At 43.1% G+C, this 19,232-nt stretch overlaps 2 protein-coding genes across 3 annotated transcripts in view; one reads left to right on the top strand and one right to left on the bottom strand.

Moving 5' to 3' along the window:
- lark (RNA-binding protein lark) overlaps positions 1 to 19,232 on the top strand; it is a 40,216-nt gene that overhangs the window by 3,417 nt on the left and 17,567 nt on the right. The window lies entirely within an intron of this gene.
- On the bottom strand, positions 10,758 to 14,375 carry LOC108365228 (platelet binding protein GspB-like). Of its 2 annotated transcripts, none has more exons than XM_017619215.1 (2): positions 10,840 to 14,375; positions 10,758 to 10,802 (listed from the first exon to the last, which is right to left on the bottom strand). In XM_017619215.1, exon 1 carries the CDS (start codon positions 13,691 to 13,693, stop codon positions 11,591 to 11,593), a length of 2,103 nt encoding a protein of 700 aa, XP_017474704.1. In that variant the 5' UTR covers positions 13,694 to 14,375; the 3' UTR covers positions 10,758 to 10,802; positions 10,840 to 11,590. The 2 variants fall into 2 exon arrangements, with proteins under 2 accessions (XP_017474704.1, XP_017474705.1); XM_017619216.1 differs by having other exon boundaries at positions 10,767 to 11,347; positions 11,427 to 14,375.

Here is a 19,232-nt window from a genome sequence, read left to right as displayed (position 1 = left end):
CTTTGAGCGACCTCTAAATATTTTTTGATTTCAAAATAAAAAATAGGGGTATATTTTTTTCGGTATAGAACAATCCTAGGTGGTGAGAGCATAAACATTCCGACTTTACTTTTTCACATGCATTTTTGGACCACCCTAATGTACATATATGTTTCTCGTATTTATAAATAGATTCCCTGAGGAAGACGCGAATATGCGCCAAAACAAGTAGCAGGAAAATAAACGTTTATTCTATTTGTAATAAAAGACCGAAAAGATCCATACACAATATTAAACTTTCAGCTTAGTCGAGGAGAAATAATTATAACATACATGTATTATGTTTGGTTTTTGTACTACTACTGGTACCACTTTGTATGAATTCGCTACTATTCTACGCGAGAATCTGAAATATGCCACTCTTCCACGCAAAAATCTGAAATGTGCTACTCTTCCACGCATATAGTGAAATGTGCTACTCTTCCACGCAAAATTCTGAAATGTGCTACTCTTCTACGCAACAATCTGAAATGTGCTAGTGTTCCACGCGAATAGTGAAATGTGCTAGTCCTCCACGTGAGAATCTGAAATGTGCTACTTTTCGACGCGAATAATGAAATATGCTAGTCTTCGACGCTACTAGTGAAACGTGCTAGTCTTCCACGGTAATTTAAGATGTGCTACTCTTCGTTGGGAGCGACGATATACTACATGTGTGTAAAGTAGGATCTGTTGGTAATTAGTAAAGTAGTTTAAGTGAGTTTTAATAGGGTAAAGTTAATATCAGGAGTGCAGTGGTTATGGTTAATACATAGTCGTATACTTATTTCTTTTATTGGAGTGGAATGGTAGGCTTATATTTCATTATATAAATTGCAGTATTTTAAGTAGTTGATTAAGGTTGTTAGGTTTTGAAGTGAGTGGGTTTTAAGTAGGTCTGAGGGTATGTTGGTAAGTGATTGACGGTGTACGTTAAAGAAGGTGCATGTGTTCAGTATGTGTTGGGTATTTATTGGGCGATCGTTGCAGAAATTACAGATGTTGGATAGGTTTTTGTCCATTATATGTTTACGTGTAAGTCTACTGTGTCCTAGTCGCAATCTTATAATTTTGGTCTGGTCCTTTCAGGTTAGAGTGTTAATATTCGTTTTAAGATAATCGTTGATGGTTCTAAAGTTCTCGGATATATCTGAGTACCATTGCGAGAAATTATTGTTTCCGTTCTGGAGTTTTTGATGATAATGTGTTTAATTTCGAGAGGGGGTATTTAAAGTATTTTTTTCTGCTGCGTCCGCCAGTTCATTAACTGCTATCTGTACGTGACCCGGAGTCCATCAGCTTTAGCTTATTCGGTTTTTGTTGTTGTTGTTGTTGTAGCAGCATACAAATTCCCCAAAGACTTTTTGGGGAGTGTTGCTGGAGTGACAGTCCTTGGCCAGATATAAATCTGGGTCGTTCCGGTTACGTAGACCCGACTGTCGTGGGAACGTTATACGGTTTTTCTAACAGTATGGTGCGAATTGAGTTTATGTAGAAGTTGTTATGTGAGAGGTTTTGAATTGAGGTGAGGGAAGACAGGGAGTGAGCATATAGCAAATTTATGTGGGAGCTTTGTAGCGTACTTGGCAGCTTCGTGAATGGCTATTAGTTCGGCAGAGAAGTTTGAACTGTAGTGGGGAAGATGAGATATTTGAAATATGTTTTTATCTTGGACTATACCCTAACTAGTTTTGCAATTTACTCTTGAGCCATCGGTGTATAAGATTCTAAAATCGGTGAGTTTTCTGACAATTTCCTGGAATCGGTTTCTGAAAACTAAAGGAGGTGTGGAGTTTTTTTTGAGAGAGCTTAATTCTGTGTATATTGTTGTGTGTGGCAGTTTCCAGGGTGGTGTTTTTGAATTTTTGTAGGGCTTGACATTTAATGGTATATCGAATTGTTTTGCTATGTTAGTTATTCTGCTTAAGCACGATGGTATTTTATTTATTCTTGCACGTGTGGTTTTGGACAGGAGTAGAGGTAGGGGAGAGTTGTCGATGATAATGAGAGATTTGATAAGTTTAGCTGTAAACAAATCTCTAGTGGTATGTAATGGTGGTATATTAGCCTCGGAGGTGAGACACCTGATAGGGGCCGTTTTGAAGGCACCTAAGGCGATTCGAATGCTGGAATTTATTATTGTATTAACCTTGTTTGTGGTCGGTTTAGGGGCGTATGAATATAAGTAAATGCCATTGTTAATTTTTGATATCACCAGAGCTTTAATGCTGTCAATAAAGAGACTGTACTACAGTTGTATTTTGGATTGGCTAAACATTTTATAATGTCAAGTCGTTTTTTTAGCACAGATACTAAATAGTCGATGTTGTTATTGTAGGGTTTAATACTTTAAGCTTTATTTACCTGTTTATTTGTTTTATTTAATTTAATTTTGTTCATGACTATGGTTGAAAATATCAATATGAGAATTTGCTTTCTTTCAAAAATTTTCTTCATTCAAATCGCTCATCGAATAATTATACAAGTTATAATAATTGCATCGTTTACAACAATTTATGTCTGCAATAAGTTAGATAGATAGATAGATAGATTAAGTAGAGGTATGCACTGCGACCAAATGATCTATTGTGCCCTCGACTGTTTAGAGTACCTCATCTAGTCCCAGAGAACCCAAAAATTTAAGGAGATCTCCGGGGGCTAGCGATTGTAAGACTTCCTCACTTGGCCAGAGTTGGCCTAGGTGTCTCTCCCGTCTTCTCGCAACTGCCTCGCATTCGCGAAGCAGATGCAGAGGGGTCTCCTCAGTCACATCGCAGAACCGACATAGGTCGTTAGACCAGATCCCCAACCTGTGCAGGTGACCTCTCAGTCTGCAGTGACCCGTCAGAAAGCCTGTCAATATCCTTACCCTTTCTTTGGGAAGGTTTATTATTGCTCTATACCTTGTATGGTTGTAACCTCCCAGTAGGCTTTTAGCCTGGCGTTGGCCTGCCGTGTTACGCCAGTGCTGATTCCTTACTGTGTTCTTTCTGAGCTCTTCCTTGATTGTACTAGGTCCAATCGCTATGAAGGGCTCAGACCCTATAGGCAACGAGGCGGCTGCATTCCCAGCTAGTCGGTCCGCTTCCTCATTGCCGACAACTCCTTCGTGACCTGGCACCCAATTTAATTGGATGTCGTTGTACTCCGCCAGGGCGTTGAGCTTATCAATACACTCCAGAACCAGAGAGGATTTGACCTCAAATGATAATAGGGCCTTGAGTGCTGCCTGGCTGTCGCTCATGATCAAAATACTTTCATTACGATAGTTCCTACGCAGGTTAATCTCTGCACACAGACTTATGGCATAGACTTCCGCTTGGAAGATGCTTGGGTATACGCCCATGGGTACCGAAAGCTTTAGCCTTGGCCCGTGAACGCCTGCCCCAATACCTTCGGGAGTTTTGGAGCCATCTGTGTACCATTGCATTGAGCTCGCTTGTATCTGCCTCTCCAAAAAAGAGGTGCTCCAAGTCGACTTGGTGCAAAGCGCTATTTTGAATCTTCTGTCAAAGCTAACTAGTTTGGGCCTGTCGTCTCTGGGGAACAGAGCTAATGGAATTTGGGAGCCTAGCTTGTCCCTGTACCTCGATGGTAGGATTTTACCTTTACCAAAGCCTTCTCTTGCGAAGTTCAATAGAGTTCGCCTTGCTGCCTGTTCAATGGTAAGGTGCAGTGGCTCGAGCTCCAGAATCACCTCTAGCGCCGCCGTCGGGCATGTGCGCATTGCCCCCGTAATGCATACACACGCCAGACGTTGAAGCTTAGCGAGGGATTGTCTCACCGTTGCGAGGGTGGTCCTCGATACCCACGCCACTGCCCCATAAGTAACTATTGGTCTAACTATCATGGTATACATCCATCTTAGGATCTTGGGACTGCAGCCCCAAGACTTCCCGGCCAGACGTTTGCAAACCATTAGTGCCCTCGTGGCTTTGGATGTGGTCGCGTCGACATGCGCCTTCCACAGAAGCCTGGAATCTAGTGTTAGTCCTAGGTACTTGACTTCGGTGGCGACGTTGACGGCGACCCCATTCAAAGTGATGTTCCTCATACCTGGGAGTGTTCTTCTTCTAGAAAAGGGGACGATAACGGATTTGGAGGGGTTGATGCTCAGGCCCATACTCAAGCACCAGCCTCTCGCAAGGTTTAGTCCCCTTTGAACTATATCGCATAGAGTGCTCACGAACTTCCCCCTGGCAATAATCACAATGTCATCCGCATAACCTTGACAACGGATGCCATTATCAGTGAGGATCTGTAGAAGTTCGTCCACAACTAAGCTCCACAGAAGAGGGGATAAAACTCCTCCCTGTGGGCAACCTCTTGTAGTTTGTAGCTGTACTACGCCGTCCCCGATGTCGGTTTCAGCTATCCTTGTGTTGAGTAACCTGACTATCCACCTACGGATGGTTGCCTGTACGTTACGTTTTTCAAGCGCCCGGTCGACACTACCGTGAGAGGTGTTGTCAAACGCCCCCTCAATGTCGATGAAGGCACAGAGTACTGTCTCCCCACACTCAAGAGCACCTTGTATATCCGTGGACAGGGCGTATAGTGCAGTGTCCGTGGACCTGCCCACTCTGTAGGCATGTTGGTCGGGGTGCAAAGGCGCTACCTTAAGGGTGTTGTTCCTAATTTCATGGTCGATGACCTTCTCCATTGCTTTTAGCAGAAAGGAGGTAAGACTTATCGGCCTGAAGGACTTAGCGAGAGAGTAGTCTCTCTTACCTATCTTCGGGATAAATATAACCCGAGCTCTTTGCCACGCCTCGGGGATATGGGCAAGCGCTAAGCTCGCCCGCATGATGTTGACGAGGTGTGGCAGTAGGAACTCCTTACCTTGCTTCAGCAACACTGGATAGATGCCATCCACCCCAGGGGATTTGTACCGATCAAAGGAGTCCAAAGCCCAGCAGACTGATCGGTGGGTGATTAGTCTTCTAGCCAGCTTCCAGTCTGCAGGGGATGGCCTACTTCTTTGGCATGGGACCTCCCTCGTGGTCGGAGTGGCATCCGGGAAGTGGGCCGAGAGCAGGGCAAGCGCCCTCTCTTTTTCGTTCCCTGAGTAGGTACCATTAGCTAGCCGGATTGCTAGTTTGGTGTCAGTATGATCCCTCGCCAGGGCCTTATGTAGTCTAGCGGCTGCAGGAGTCGATGTGATGTCCTCACAGAACTTCCTGAAGCTGCCCCGTTTGGCCTTCCTGATCTCTTTACTGTAATTAGTTAAACTGGCTGAATACTCCGCCCAAAGCCCTGTACGCTTTGCCCTGTTAAAAAGTTTCCGTACCTGCTTTCTGAGCACCGATAGCTCCCGAGACCACCAGCTGGGCTGAGCCTTTCCTTTTGCTTTCGCCTCAGGGCAGCTGGAGTGAAAGGCATCCATTATGGCGCTATTCAGTTCGTTAACGGTGTTCTCTAACCTCATATGATCGACGTGCCTGTTCTTGGACTGTATTTCAGTCAAGTTTGATTTTAAATTTTCGCTGTATCGCTCCCAGTCAGTTTTCCTGGGGTTTCTAGTTGCTTGGTTTGTTCTCGCCTCCGCTCCCAACACAAATTGGATAATCCTGTGGTCCGATAATGAAGGTTCCGACGAGACCCTCCATTGGATCACCAGAGGACTAGCCAATCTGTTGCTGAGCGTAACGTCCAGTACTAATTTCCTAGCCCTCGTGACAAATGTCGGTGTTTGGCCAACATTGTGGATGCTAAGTTCCTCGCTTAAAATGTACTCTAAGAGACACTCACCTCTGCGATTTGTGTCCGTGCTGCCCCATTCAACATTATGGGCGTTCGCATCGCACCCCACTATAAGATGGAGCCGTCTCCTCCTGCAGTACTCCACTAACCTCTGTACCTCTTGTGGTGGGGCATAGCTGCTGTCCCCCGGAAAGTAGGCCGCAGCGAACACCACCTCTACGTTGCTATCGCAAATGGTCAGCGACGTCTGCACTGCGACTAGGTCCTGTGTTAAAAATTCTGTAATGCAAAAGTAATCAATATTTTCATTAAGCACTACACACGCTCTGGGCCTCTCACAGGAGAGGTCCCAAATTACCTTGTTCCTTTTATGGTTACATAAGTTGCAATAAGTTACGTCGTATCATCATTTAGGCACTCCGCACATTAAGCTCCTAATCACAGTAGTGTAATCGTTTCGGCATACTAAAGTATAAAGCTTTTATGCCGAACCCATGTATTTCAATGAAGCTCTGTAGATTACGATTCAAAATCATGTTTGCGCCTAATCATAACAGCTTCATGAATCGAAGCGCCCAACATTGTAAGGCGCTTGCAGTTTTGAAATCGTCATTTGTTTACTTTTTTGTGTGGGACAAAAATTTGTTTGTCAATTCAATAGAAAATAAGTGGAAATGAATGATTTCGTGCTAAAATTCGTGCAATTGCAATATTTCGGAGAAGAAATATTTGCGGAAGTGCGTGTTGCGAAAGAACGACCAAAAAATTTGTTATGTGTTTATTAGCTGGTGACTTATGCAGGGCGTGCAAGTGTGCAGAAGTCGAGTCGTCATGCATTCGTTTCGGTATGATGACACGATTACTCTACTTTGATTAGGCGCGTAATGTGCCGAGTGCCTTAATAATCTCTTAAGCAAAAGTTTCTTTCCACAATCATGTATAACATGAATTCCAAAGATCATTAATAGTAAATATATATATAAGTGCAACAATTGCGAGAAGGTTTCACAACTACATCATCAACAACTTCAAAAGCAGTTCGCACATCAACAATTTCAATATATCAAAATTTTCACAAGCTATACAAGTGCAGCAAGGATCTATAACAATAATAGCCATAGCAGTTGCAGTTTGCAAAACTAACAAGCTCAAAGACACCAATGAGGATTTTTTTTAAATTTTGGCCTCTACATATGTATCTTATTGAAGCAATGAGCGTTCAATTTCATACGATCAAACTTGGTGAGCTGTATTGTTTAATTTTTAGATTAAATATAACTTTAGTATTAATTTGTATTGCAAGATATTTTCAATATAAGTTCTTATCTTAAGTCTTTCTTTGACGTAATATCTAAATTACATATATACATTTTTGAATATTTAACAATATTAACAAACTTATTACATTATTACTTAATATTAAGTATTTGTTATTAGTATTAATATTGTTGAAATTATTTCTCTTGTACACTCCTTCTCCAGTAGATTTTAAAAATGCATCGATCACCTATACGTACATGCAACTTCTCAACAACAGAAAACCAAAATGAAAATCAAACTCACACCTCAGATTTAAATACTACACAAAATATAAATTCTAACAGTTTGACACAAAATGAAAATAACTTTAGTTCGAATATTTCAAAATCTATTAAATTACCTAATTTTTGGGAAGATTGCCCCGAAGCATGGTTTCTGCTTGTAGAAGGACAATTCGAAATTGATAATATATGTGATGATAATATCAAATTTCAAAACATTTTGATTGTTCTTCAACGAGAAACGTTTTCAAAAATTATTGATGTTATCAATCCACCGCCATCAATCAACAAATACGAAACCATCAAAAAGGTTTTGTGCGAAAGATTTTCTCTTATCGAAGAAAAGATACTTGAACAATTATTTTCAAATACTGAACTAGGTGATCGGTCACCATCAGAACTTTTTAGACATATGAAGTCTTTAGCAGGTACAAAATCAATTGTTAGTAGAGAACTTTTATTTAAATTGTGGAGTAGAAAATTACCGCAACAAATTCAAATTCATATAACATCCTGTAGTAATCAAAATTCTGAAGAAATTATTTCTCTTGCAGATAAATTGTTTGATTTGATTAATAAACCCCAGACATCTAAATCTTTAAGTATTGCTAGTGTAGAAAATAATAATAATATTCTTGAACAATGTATTAAATATTTGACTGAGTTGACTACAACTATTTATCAAAATTTAAACAAGATTACTATGGATATTAATGAATTAAAACTTAGAGAAAGATCTAGAGAAAGAAGTCATTCTAAGTCAAGAAGGTTTTCTAGATCAAGAGATAATTCTAATCAAAACATTTGTTGGTACCACAGAAAATTCAAAAATAACGCCTATAAATGTATTCAACCTTGTAATTTTAATACAAATAGTGATCATTCAAATACAAATGCTTTAAACTAAATCGTTCCATTATGACGGTGAGAGATAGAGATAGTTGGTTGGGTATGGCACTGCGACCAATAGGTCTATTGTGCCCCTAGCTCATCACAATACATCAACCAGCCCCAGAGTGTCTATAAATTTCATAATAGACCCCGGGGACAGTGAGTGTATGTGCTCCTCTCTTGGCCAGACATGCCCTATGCTCCTATACCTCCTGCGTGCAACGGCATCACACTCCATAAGAAGGTGTAGAGGGGTCTCTTTGGCTGCATCGCAAAAGCGACACAGGTCGCTGGACCAGATACCTAATTTATGCAGGTGCCCTCTGAGCCTACAGTGGCCCGTCAAAAAACCTGTAATAATCCTTAGTTTCTCTTTCGGGAGATCCATGAGAAGCCTGTATCTTGACAGATTGTAACCTCCTAATAAGCTTTTTGCCTGACGTTGGCCCATGGTGCCAAGCCAGTGTAATTCCCTCAGTTTGCTGTTGTCCCTTCTGAGCATTTCCTTTATGGTGTTTGGTCCTACTGCCAGAAAGGGCTCAGGTCCTATCGGGGTCGAGGAAGCGGCCGTTCTGGCCAGATGATCAGCTTCCTCATTTCCTGCGACCCCCATGTGCCCTGGTACCCACATTAGTTGGATATCATTGACCTCCGCCAGAGCATTGAGCCTCTCGACACACTCCCTAACCAAGGAGGACTTGATCTCGAATGATGCGAGGGCCCTTAATGCCGCCTGGCTATCACTTAGTATAAGTATCCTTTCATTCCTATAGTTCCTGCGAATATTAATCTCAGCGCACATACTGATGGCATAGACCTCCGCTTGAAAGATGCTAGGGAAAGTCCCCAGGGACATCGAAAGCTTCAGCCTAGGGCCGTACACGCCTGCTCCAATCCCCGCGGGTGTTTTAGAGCCGTCCGTGTACCACTGTATTGTGCTCGCCTGTATGTGACTCTCCATAATAGAGGTACACCAGGTCGCCTTGCTATATGTGTGGGTCCTGAAATTTCTCTTGAATGTCACCTCTCTGTTGATATCGTCCCTGGGGAACAAAGCCAGGGGGAGCTGGGTGCCTAGCTTGTCCCTGTTCCTAGATGATAACACCTTGCCTTTGCCGAAGCCCTCTCTCGCAAAGTTAAGGAGGGTTCGCTTTGCAGCCTGTTCAATTGAGAGATGCAGTGGCTCGAGTTCCAGCATTACCTCTAGCGCTGCCGTCGGGCATGTGCGCATTGCTCCCGTAATGCAAACACATGCCAGACGTTGAATCTTGGAGAGGGTCACAGAAGCTTGGAGTCCAGGGTAAGCCCCAGATACCTAACCTCTGTGGCGACACTGATTGCGACCCCGTCCAAGGTCAAGTTCCTCATCCCCTGGAGATTTCGTTTCTTGGTGAAGGGGACTATGGCTGTCTTAGAAGGGTTGATATTTAGACCTACGTCTGTGCACCACCTTTTCGCAAGGTTAAGTCCTTTTTGGACGATGTCACAGAGAGTACTTGCGAACTTCCCTCTAGCGATAATCACTATGTCGTCCGCGTACCCTTGGCAGCGGACGCCCTCGTTAGTGAGTATCTGTAGGAGTTCGTCCACAACTAAGCTCCACAGTAGAGGAGATAATACCCCCCCTTGTGGGCACCCTTTAGTCGTTTGTATTTGAACGACGCTGTCACCGACTTCAGTTTCGGCAATCCTGGTCTGAAGTAACCTTTCTATCCATCTTCGGATGGTTGGCTGAACGTTATGTTTCCCAAGAGCTCTGTCGACTCCCAAATGGGAGGCGTTATCGAAGGCCCCCTCGATATCGAGGAAGGCACAGAGCACCACCTCATCACACTCAAAGGCCCCTTGTATTTCCTCCGTTAAGGCATACAGCGCAGTATCCGTGGATCTCCCCACCCTGTACGCGTGCTGGTTGGAATGCAGAGGGGTTTGTTTTAGAGTGTTATACCTGATTTCATGGTCAATAATTTTCTCCATTGCCTTTAACATAAAGGATGTGAGACTTATCGGCCTGAATGACTTGGCAAGAGAGTAATCCCTCTTACCTACCTTCGGGATAAAAGTAACCCTAGCCCTTTGCCACACCTTGGGAATGTGAGCCAGTGCTAGACTGTCCCTCATAATGTCCACCAGATGTGGCAGTAAGAGCTCCCCGCCGTGCTTTAGTAGCGCCGGACATACACCATCCACCCCAGGGGCCTTGTACCGTTCGAAGGAGTCCAGAGCCCACCGCACTGTTTGCCGGTTTATAAGGCTTCTAGCCACCTTCCAGTCCGGTGGGGATGGCCTGAACGCACGGAACAACGTATCCCCAGCGGTGGGAATGGCGTCCGGAAAGTGGGCCGATAGCAGAGCGAGTGCCCTCTCCTGTTCATTACCTGAAAAGGCCCCATTAGGTAGCCTAATAGCCAGTCTGGTCCCTGTGTTGTCTCTCGCTAAGGCTTTATGCAGCCTAGCAGCTGCAGGAGTAGATGCGATATTCTCACAAAAAGTTCTGAAGCTGCTACGCTTGGCCTTCCTAATCTCCCGTGTCCACCAGGGAGGCTGAGCTTTCCCTTTTGGCTTTGACACGGGACAGCTGGAGGTAAAGGCATTCAGAATGGTGCCGTTCAGCTTGTTGACCCTGTCCTCTAACTCCATACAATCCACCTTTTTATGTTGTGCCTCTATTCTGCTTAGGTTCAACCTAAGTACCTCTTCATATTTATCCCAGTCTGTTTTCCTGGGGTTCCTCTTTGGGTGACCTGTCAGAACCTCAGCTCCCAGTGCAAATCGGATAATCCTGTGATCCGACAGTGAGGGCTCAGATGAGACCCGCCACTGAACGATCAGAGGGCTGGCCAGTCTGTTGCTGAGAGTGATGTCGAGTACCTCCTCTCTGACCCTGGTTATGAACGTTGGTTCATTACCGACATTATGGATGCACAGGTCTTCACTGATAATATATTCTAATAAGCACTCACCCCTACGGTTTGTGTCCGAGCTGCCCCACTCTATATTGTGGGCGTTCGCATCGCAGCCAAGAATCGGTGGAAGTCGTTTCCTGCGGCAAAATTCCAGCAGCTGCTGTACCTCAAGAGGCGGCACGTTGGCGTTGTCCCCCGGAAAGTAGGCTGCAGCCAAGACCACCTCCAGTTCCTTCCCGTTGACCCTTAAGGTAGCTTGGACCGCTACCAGATCCTGTGTAAGAAATTCTGTAATGCAAAAGTAATTAATATTATTCTTTAGCACTACGCACGCTCTGGGCCTCTCGCAGGAAAGGTCCCAAATTACCTTATTGTTGTTATGATTGAGGCCCCTCACCTGGCCTCTGTAGGTCCACGGTTCCTGAATCAGTAGGATTCCCAGGTCCTCCGTGGCAAACCTGCTTGCAATGATCGCCGAGGCGGCCACCGCGTGATGCAAGTTGACCTGGGCTACTGTTAGCGCTGTTGGGCTCATAGTTGGGGCTCGTCCTCGATGTTCGAAAGCCGTGCCTCACCCTCGCCCTCTCTGTCGAGTTCGAGCCTGCTTATGTCCGCTAGGAGCTCTTGTGTGGTGCGCATGTAGTCGGTGACACTTGGCCCGGGAGCGCTCACAAGAGCTGGTGCCTGTGCTAATTCCGATAGCTGATCTCCCAGTGGGGCCGTGGTCGACTCGGTCGCTGGGGCAGCAGTGGAGTCAGTAGTCTCGTCGACTTGCATGTCTTGGGACTCTGACTCCTTGCTGCCTGTCGTCTTATGCCGCCATGGCCGCACCGTAACAAAACTGTACCGGAAGTTGATTGTGAATCCGGCCCTCTTAATGCTGACATACGACGCCTCATCGATCCCCAGGTTGAGCCTGAGACCGTTATCTTCGGCGCCGCATGAAACCACCTTCCACGCAGCAGTGTGGATGTCCTCATTCTGGGCCTTGATGAGCCCCAGCACGTACTCCGCCGATTTATCGGCGCATCTTGGGAAGAACACCGAGATATTATGCACCGGCGGGATATCATCCCCCCTCTTGGTACATAACGCGGGCCCCTCCCATCCCTCAATGTTTGGTGCCTTATCCACCAGCCATGCTGCGGTCCGCTCATCCTTGCAGTCCACAAGGAGCATACCTGACCTGAAAAATACCCCACAAAAGACCAGTGCGTGCTTCCACCCTTTAAGGACCTCATCCATGATGGCGTCCTGGAGTTTGGTCAGGTCCTCAGGGCTTAGGGCAGCAGCAGGGTAATCACAGGGCAGTACAGCCACCCGGATGCCTTTAAGAGCATCTGAATAGCTAGGCTGCTTAGTGATTCCCTCCTGTGGCTGACCCTGGCCCGCGGACCCATCCAAGCCCCTAGACTCTGTTGGAGGGGGTGGGAGCCCCCGCGGCCGTTTGGGGGACGGTGGCTCAGGTGGTGTGACCTGTAGGCTGGTGCGTTTTGGAGTAGCTGTTGTTGAGCCTGTTGTGGTACCTGTAGGTTCCCCGCTTCTCCGCCATTTGGCGGGCGCGGGTCTCTGCTGCTGTTGCCCGCTTCTCTGCTTTTCAGCAGGCGCGGGTTTCTGATGCTGTAGCCCGCTTCTCTGCTTTTCAGCAGGCGCGGGTCTCTGCTGCTGTTGCCCGCTTCTCTGCTTTTCAGCAGGCGCGGGTCTCTGATGCTGTTGCCCGCTTCTCTGCTTTTCAGCAGGCGCGGGTAGTTCGCCTCTCTGCTGCATACCGGCGGTTGCAGCCGTCTTACCACTCTCTTGTGCCTCTTTCTCCACCTCTTGCCTTACTTCCGCCATTGCGCGGGCTACGCTCGGCTTCTTCCCCTGCTCCAGGTACCGGAGATACCACTTGACCCCCGATCCACTAAGACCAGCTCGATGGTGGTCGTCAAGGGCTCCCGGTTGACCGGAGGGCGGAAGTGGAGGCGGTCTACACCTGCGGCTTTTCTTTTTGCTGTCTTGCAGCTGCCACCCTGACTCGAGCGATGAGGTTCGACTAGGAGACCTGCGGTGCCTACTGCTAGAGCGGTGCCCACTGCCTGAGCGATGCCTGCTCTTCGAGCGATGCCGACCCTCGGATCGGCCTCGGCTCCCCGAGCGGTCATGGCTCCGGGAGCGGTCACGACTCCTGGAGCGACGCCAACTGGCCCCCCGGTTCCTGCTTGGCGATCGGTGCCTGTTTTTTGAGGCCAGAGCCTCTGCACCCTTGGTGCCCTCCGACCGAAGCTGCGCCCGATCCACGCCGCCACTGCTAGTGCTTGGCCTCTCATCTTCTCTGGCGTGTTCAATAAAAAGGGCAGCCTCCTCCTCGGATAGGCTCGCAAGAAAGCCTCCCATGCGCCTGGTGCCTTTACCTTCGCCCAGCATAGAACTGCCGAGCTTGACCGTTGGTACCTTTGGTGCCCTTGACATAACTGTCTTCGTGGCTGCTGCTGCTGTTGTAGCTGTAGTTGTGACTGTTGTAGAGGCTGTTGCTGATGGTGTGGCTGTTGCAGCTGTTGTGGCTGTAGTTGTAGCTGTAGCTGTAGCTGTTTTCGCGGATTTCGCGATGGTTTTTGTTGTTTTTGTGTTTTTTTGGTTTTTAGTTGTATTCATCTTGTTCGTACGACTGCCAGCCCGGCTAGGCAAGCTCAGCAGTCAAAGTTGTAGTAGGGGATCTTATCTGGTCCGCCGCGCCAGCGCCCCATGTCGCGGTAAGGCCACCGTTACTCCTCGATGCGGCCCGGTGTCGAAGAGGCGCCGTTATAATACAGCCGGTTTTTCCTCCTGGCTGCAAACCGTCCAATAGGCACGGTGTCGCGTAACACCCTGGATTAGGAGGTGGCAGTTCTTGGTCACTGTTTGCCGGCAGCCCCAATCTGGAGACAAGGTAGCGCAGAAGCGACGAGCGCGTCCACGATACCCCAGACCAGAGATGGGCTGATCGGCAATTCAGCTAAGCCCCCGCACCAACGGCAAGGTGCCTGCCCTAGCGAGGGGTTATGACGGTGGCTAATAATGGAAATGGCGTTAAACCTTCTCGCCGCCTTTTTATCTTTGATAAATTCAATAAATTAAACTTTTTAATAGATACTGGTGCGATAGTTTCTGTGGTTGCTTCTTCTAAATTTAAATCATATAAAAGAAATTCAGATCTTAATTTGACTGCAGCTAAAGATTCTTCTATTAAAACATTCGGTACAAAACTTTTAAAAATTGATTTGGGTTTAAGACGAGATTTTGAATTTCCTTTCATTTTGGCAGATATTTCAACTCCGATTATTGGTGCAAATTTTTTAGAAAAATTCGGTATATTAGTTGATATTAAAAACAAAGAAATTATTGATTTCTAAACTAAATTAAAGACTTCTGTATCTTCAGGTTTCTGTCATATTTTTTCACTTAAGATACCAATTATTGAAAATAAATTTTCTAAAATTTTAAATGATTTTCCTTCAATAACCTGTGAACCAGATTACACTAAGCCAGTGCAACACCAAACGGTTCACAGAATTGAAACAAAAGGAGTTCTACCTTTCTCCAAACCTCGTCGTCTTGATCCAATTAAATTAAAAATAGCTAAAACTGAATTTGAATTTTTAATTAAAACGGGTATATATAGACCTTCAAACTCCCACATTGCATCTCCTTTACATTTGGTTCCCAAAAAAGAACCAAATGATTGGAGACCTTGTGGAGATTACAGAATACTTAACTGCATTACTATACCTGATCGTTATCCGTTACCTCACATTCATGATTTAAATATTGATTTTAAAAATAAACAAATATTTTCAAAAATTGATCTTGACTGAAGAAGGTATTCACAAAACAGCAATAACTACTCCCTTTGGAATGTTTGAGTTTGTACGTATGCCTTTCAATTTACGAAACAGTGCACAAACATTTCAACGGTTTATAAATGAAGTATTTTCAGGCTTAGAATTTGTTTTTGTCTATATTGACGATATTCTTGTTGCAAGTGATAACGAAGATCAGCATTTTGAGCATTTAAAATCTGTATTTGATAGACTTGAAAAATATAATTTGAATATTAAGCCCAGCAAATGTATTTTTGGGACAAGCAAATTGGATTTTCTAAGTTATGAAATTTCAGGTAAAGGAATTAAACCTTCTTTCGATCGAATTGAAACAATTACAAATTTTGAAAAACCATTTTCTATAAACAAGTTACAAAAATTTTCAGGCATGGTTAACTATTATCACAGATACGTAAAGATGTTAGCAACAGAACTTAGTCCTCTACATGAAATGTTAACATTTTCAACTAAACATAAACTTAAAGAACTAAATTGGACAGATAAAACAATCAATGCTTTTGAAAATGTTAAGAAACTTTTTACACAGCAAACTTTGCTTACGCATTTTGACAAAAATGGTAAATTATCACTTGCTGTAAGCGCATCAAATACAGCTATTGGTGCAGTTTTACAACAAATTAGTGATAACACTTTAGAACCACTTGCCTATTTTTCACGAAAATTATCTCCTACTGCAATGAATTACTCAACGGTTGACAGAGAGCTTTTGGCAATATACAATTCAATTAAACACTTTAAACATTTTCTTGAGGGTAGAATTTTTACTGTATACACTGATCATAAACATTTAACACATGTTATAAATTCAAAATCAGAAAAATCACCTCGACAAATTCGACACCTTGAGTACATAGCACAATTTACAAATGACATTCAATACATTTCTGGGAAAGAAAACATTGTTGCTGACACACTTTCATGTATTCCAGATGTTAACACGATTTTAGCTCAGGATATAAATTTTCAGACGTTATACGAGGAACAAAAAAAAGATCAAACACTTCAAGGCATTATAACTGATCAAAATGGTAATAGTAATTTAAAAGAAATTAATATTCCGATTCTTGATCTTAATATTTGGTGTGATATTTCACAAAAACCTTTTAGACCATCTGTTCCAAATTCTATGAGAAAAATCATTTTTGACAAAATTCACTCTATCACATCCAAGTATCCGTACAACTAGACGTTTGATTCAATCTAAATATTTTTGGCCTTATATGCGTAAAGAGATAAATAATTGGACTTCTGCTTGTAGAAGTTGCCAAAAATTAAAAATTTCAAAGAATACCAAAACACCCGTGCAAAAAAGTAGTATACCTTCTGGACGATTTGAACACATTCATATGGATCTTGTTGGTCCATTACCTGTATCAAAAGGAGATTTCCTNTTGAACACATTCATATGGATCTTGTTGGTCCATTACCTGTATCAAAAGGAAATCGTTACATTTTTACTATAATTGATAGACATACACGTTGGCCAGAAGCATATCCACTTAGGGATATTTCAGCAAATACTATAGTAACAACATTTCTTCAAAATTACGTTCCTCGTTTCGGAATTCCACTTAATATTACAGTTGATCAAGGATCACAATTTCCTCCAAATTATTCAGTGAGTTAACAAAATTAATAGGATCTCACAAGATTCATACATATTGTGACCAACCCTACTTCTTTCAGAAGTACAGTACTTCTTTTTTCGCTCTTGTACTTCGTACTTCGAAGTACAGTCAAATGTACTTCTTTCCGATATTTTATACTTCAGAAGGGTGATTCTGTAACCAGTTGCGATAATTTTCGGATGTCTATCACACTTTTTGACGCATGATATAAATGTTTATTAATTGCAAATTCGATTTTCCCTAACTGCTTTACCCAATCACTGTGAGCTACCGGTTCGCTTAATTTTGCTAACATACTCACTAAACTTCGGTTCACTCTTTCTGCCTGTCCATTTGCTTGTGGGGAGTGCACTGCCACCTTTACATGAGTTATGTTTTTATCGCACAGATATTGCTTAAATTCTTTGGAAGTGAAACAACTGCCTCTATCTGTAATACATCTGTGTGGACGACTGTAGTATTCAAAATATTTATTTAAAGCCGCTGTTACTTCTTTTGTGCTAGTTGTTAATACCGGGTATAACTTGACATATTTGGTGAATGCATTTATTATCACTAAAATATGTTTTCTTTTTGATTGTAAAGATGGAAGTTGTCCTAAGTGGTCGAGATGGATCGTGTGAAAAGGTTTTGGTTCTTTTGGTATGTTATACAGATTGCTGTTATTAGTTTTCTTAGGAGCTGAATACATTATGCATCTTATGCAATTCTTTGTGTGATTGCTAATTTTATCCTTCATGTGAGGAAACCAGTAATTCGCTTTTATTTTTTGGTAACATTTATCTACGCCTTGGTGTCCTAACTGTTCGTGTAATAATCTTATTAATTCCTTTTCAAGCTCTTTAGGGACGAATAATAATAAACGACCTTTTTGTTTTCTAAACACTACACCGTTTTCCATTGCAAAATTTTTAATTTCTTCTTTCTCTAATCGCTCCTTTAACTCTATTATGTGTTCATCCCTGCTCTGCATAACTTGCAACTGGANCTGCCGAGAACGTATCAACGTCCGTTTCAATGAGCACATTATAGTATTTAGACTTATCTTTCTTGACTTCAATGTATTTAATAATTTTAAAGTCAGCACTTTTTAAACATTCATTTTGTTTTTTTATCATTTCTATAAGTTGCTCGCTTTCATATTTAAAGCTTACTCCAAACGCCATAAACTTGGCTTTAGCCGTATTCGGCACTCTTATTTCATAGCGATCACTCATTTTATTTGCAATTGCGGTCTTTATTTTATCGCGCTCAGATTCGTTTTCGCTTTGAATAACGATTGTACCACTTTTCCTACCCTGCACATTGCTTATTTTTAGATCAGACGGACCAACGTTCTTATTCAGGTCCTCTTTTGTTTTCATCGCGTCTTGCTTCTCTTTCGGTTTTATGATCAGGGGTTTCTCTTTATTTATTTTCGGCACTTTGTGATTCACTATTCCGCTTTTTAAACGCTCAGCATATGAGGCCTTGCTATGATGACTTGATTTCAGCTTTTCACTTACTGACTTTTATTTCTTCACATATTTTTCTACTTTCACTCTCATTTCGTACCATAGCTTCGCATAGATCTTGGCTATGCTTTTTCACATCTTCAGCTACAGCTTTCATCTTATTGGCCTCAGCAATGCTCGTTTCGCATGTTTTTTGAACTCTTTGCATTGCATCTATACGCTCACCGAATTTCCTCTCTATAGCTTCTAAAAGGAGCTTTAGCTCTTTAACCTGCATTTTTTGTGACTCTTGAAAGTCGTCTTTACACTCTTTTATGTTTTTACTATTATTCTCTATAGAGATATTCATGTTTCGCAACACCTCATCAATATTATGCATATATGTGAGACAGCCATCACACTTAAAGCGCACATATGCATTGTCCGCAAGTACTTTTTTACTGTACTCATCGAGATCAGAGCATTTCTTTGCCCAGTGAAACACTTTGCCGCATATACCTTCACAGCGGATTCCACTCTCACCGCGTATTAGGCCTTTGCACTTATGGCAGTCACCCATTTTCTTGGCTGACACTTCACTGGATTTTTCAGTGTTTTTTATTTATTTACAAGGCTTGGGACCCTTGTCGCACGGTGTTATCGACACTTGTGTTTATTATGGTTCACAATTCGTTATTTGTGTTTGTATGTATGTGTTATGTTTACTAGATGTGAAGCACGAAGCCGCTGCTGCGCGCCTTTTCGCCTATCACTATTCTCTTCACTTTCACCGTTTTCTTCCTAGTCAAAGTATACTTTAATTTAATTTGATTTGCTTAAACTAGTGTCACTATCACTTTGCTATTTAGCGAAATTCTTTTTCCGATTATATATATGAATCGCTATTTGCATTTGAAATCGCGTTAAGCTATTAAAAACCGCTGAATTCAAAAAAATTCGCGGAGCCAACCATAACACGACCTTTCACACCCACGATCACTTGAAAAGATAACAATTCTTTTGAAATTTATTTTATATCTTTTGCAAAAAAATCGAGTTACTTAACGAATGGATAAATAAATAAGTTTTGAATCTTCTTCTTCTTCTTTTTTGGCGCTGTAACCGCCTAAGCGATTTTGGCCGAGTTCAGCAAAGCACGCCAGTCGTTTCTCCTCTGTGCCAACTGACGCCAATTGGAAACGCCAAGTGAAGCCAAGTCCTTCTCCACCTGATCTTTCCATCGCAGTGGGGG

Source organism: Rhagoletis zephyria, unplaced genomic scaffold (genome assembly GCF_001687245.7).
Source record: "Rhagoletis zephyria isolate East Lansing unplaced genomic scaffold, Rhagoletis_zephyria_1.1 Rzeph_scaffold_01809, whole genome shotgun sequence".
Lineage (NCBI taxonomy): Eukaryota > Metazoa > Arthropoda > Insecta > Diptera > Tephritidae > Rhagoletis > Rhagoletis zephyria.
The sequence above is the reverse complement of the archived record's forward strand: the minus strand, read 5'-3'. Positions and strand labels throughout refer to the sequence as shown.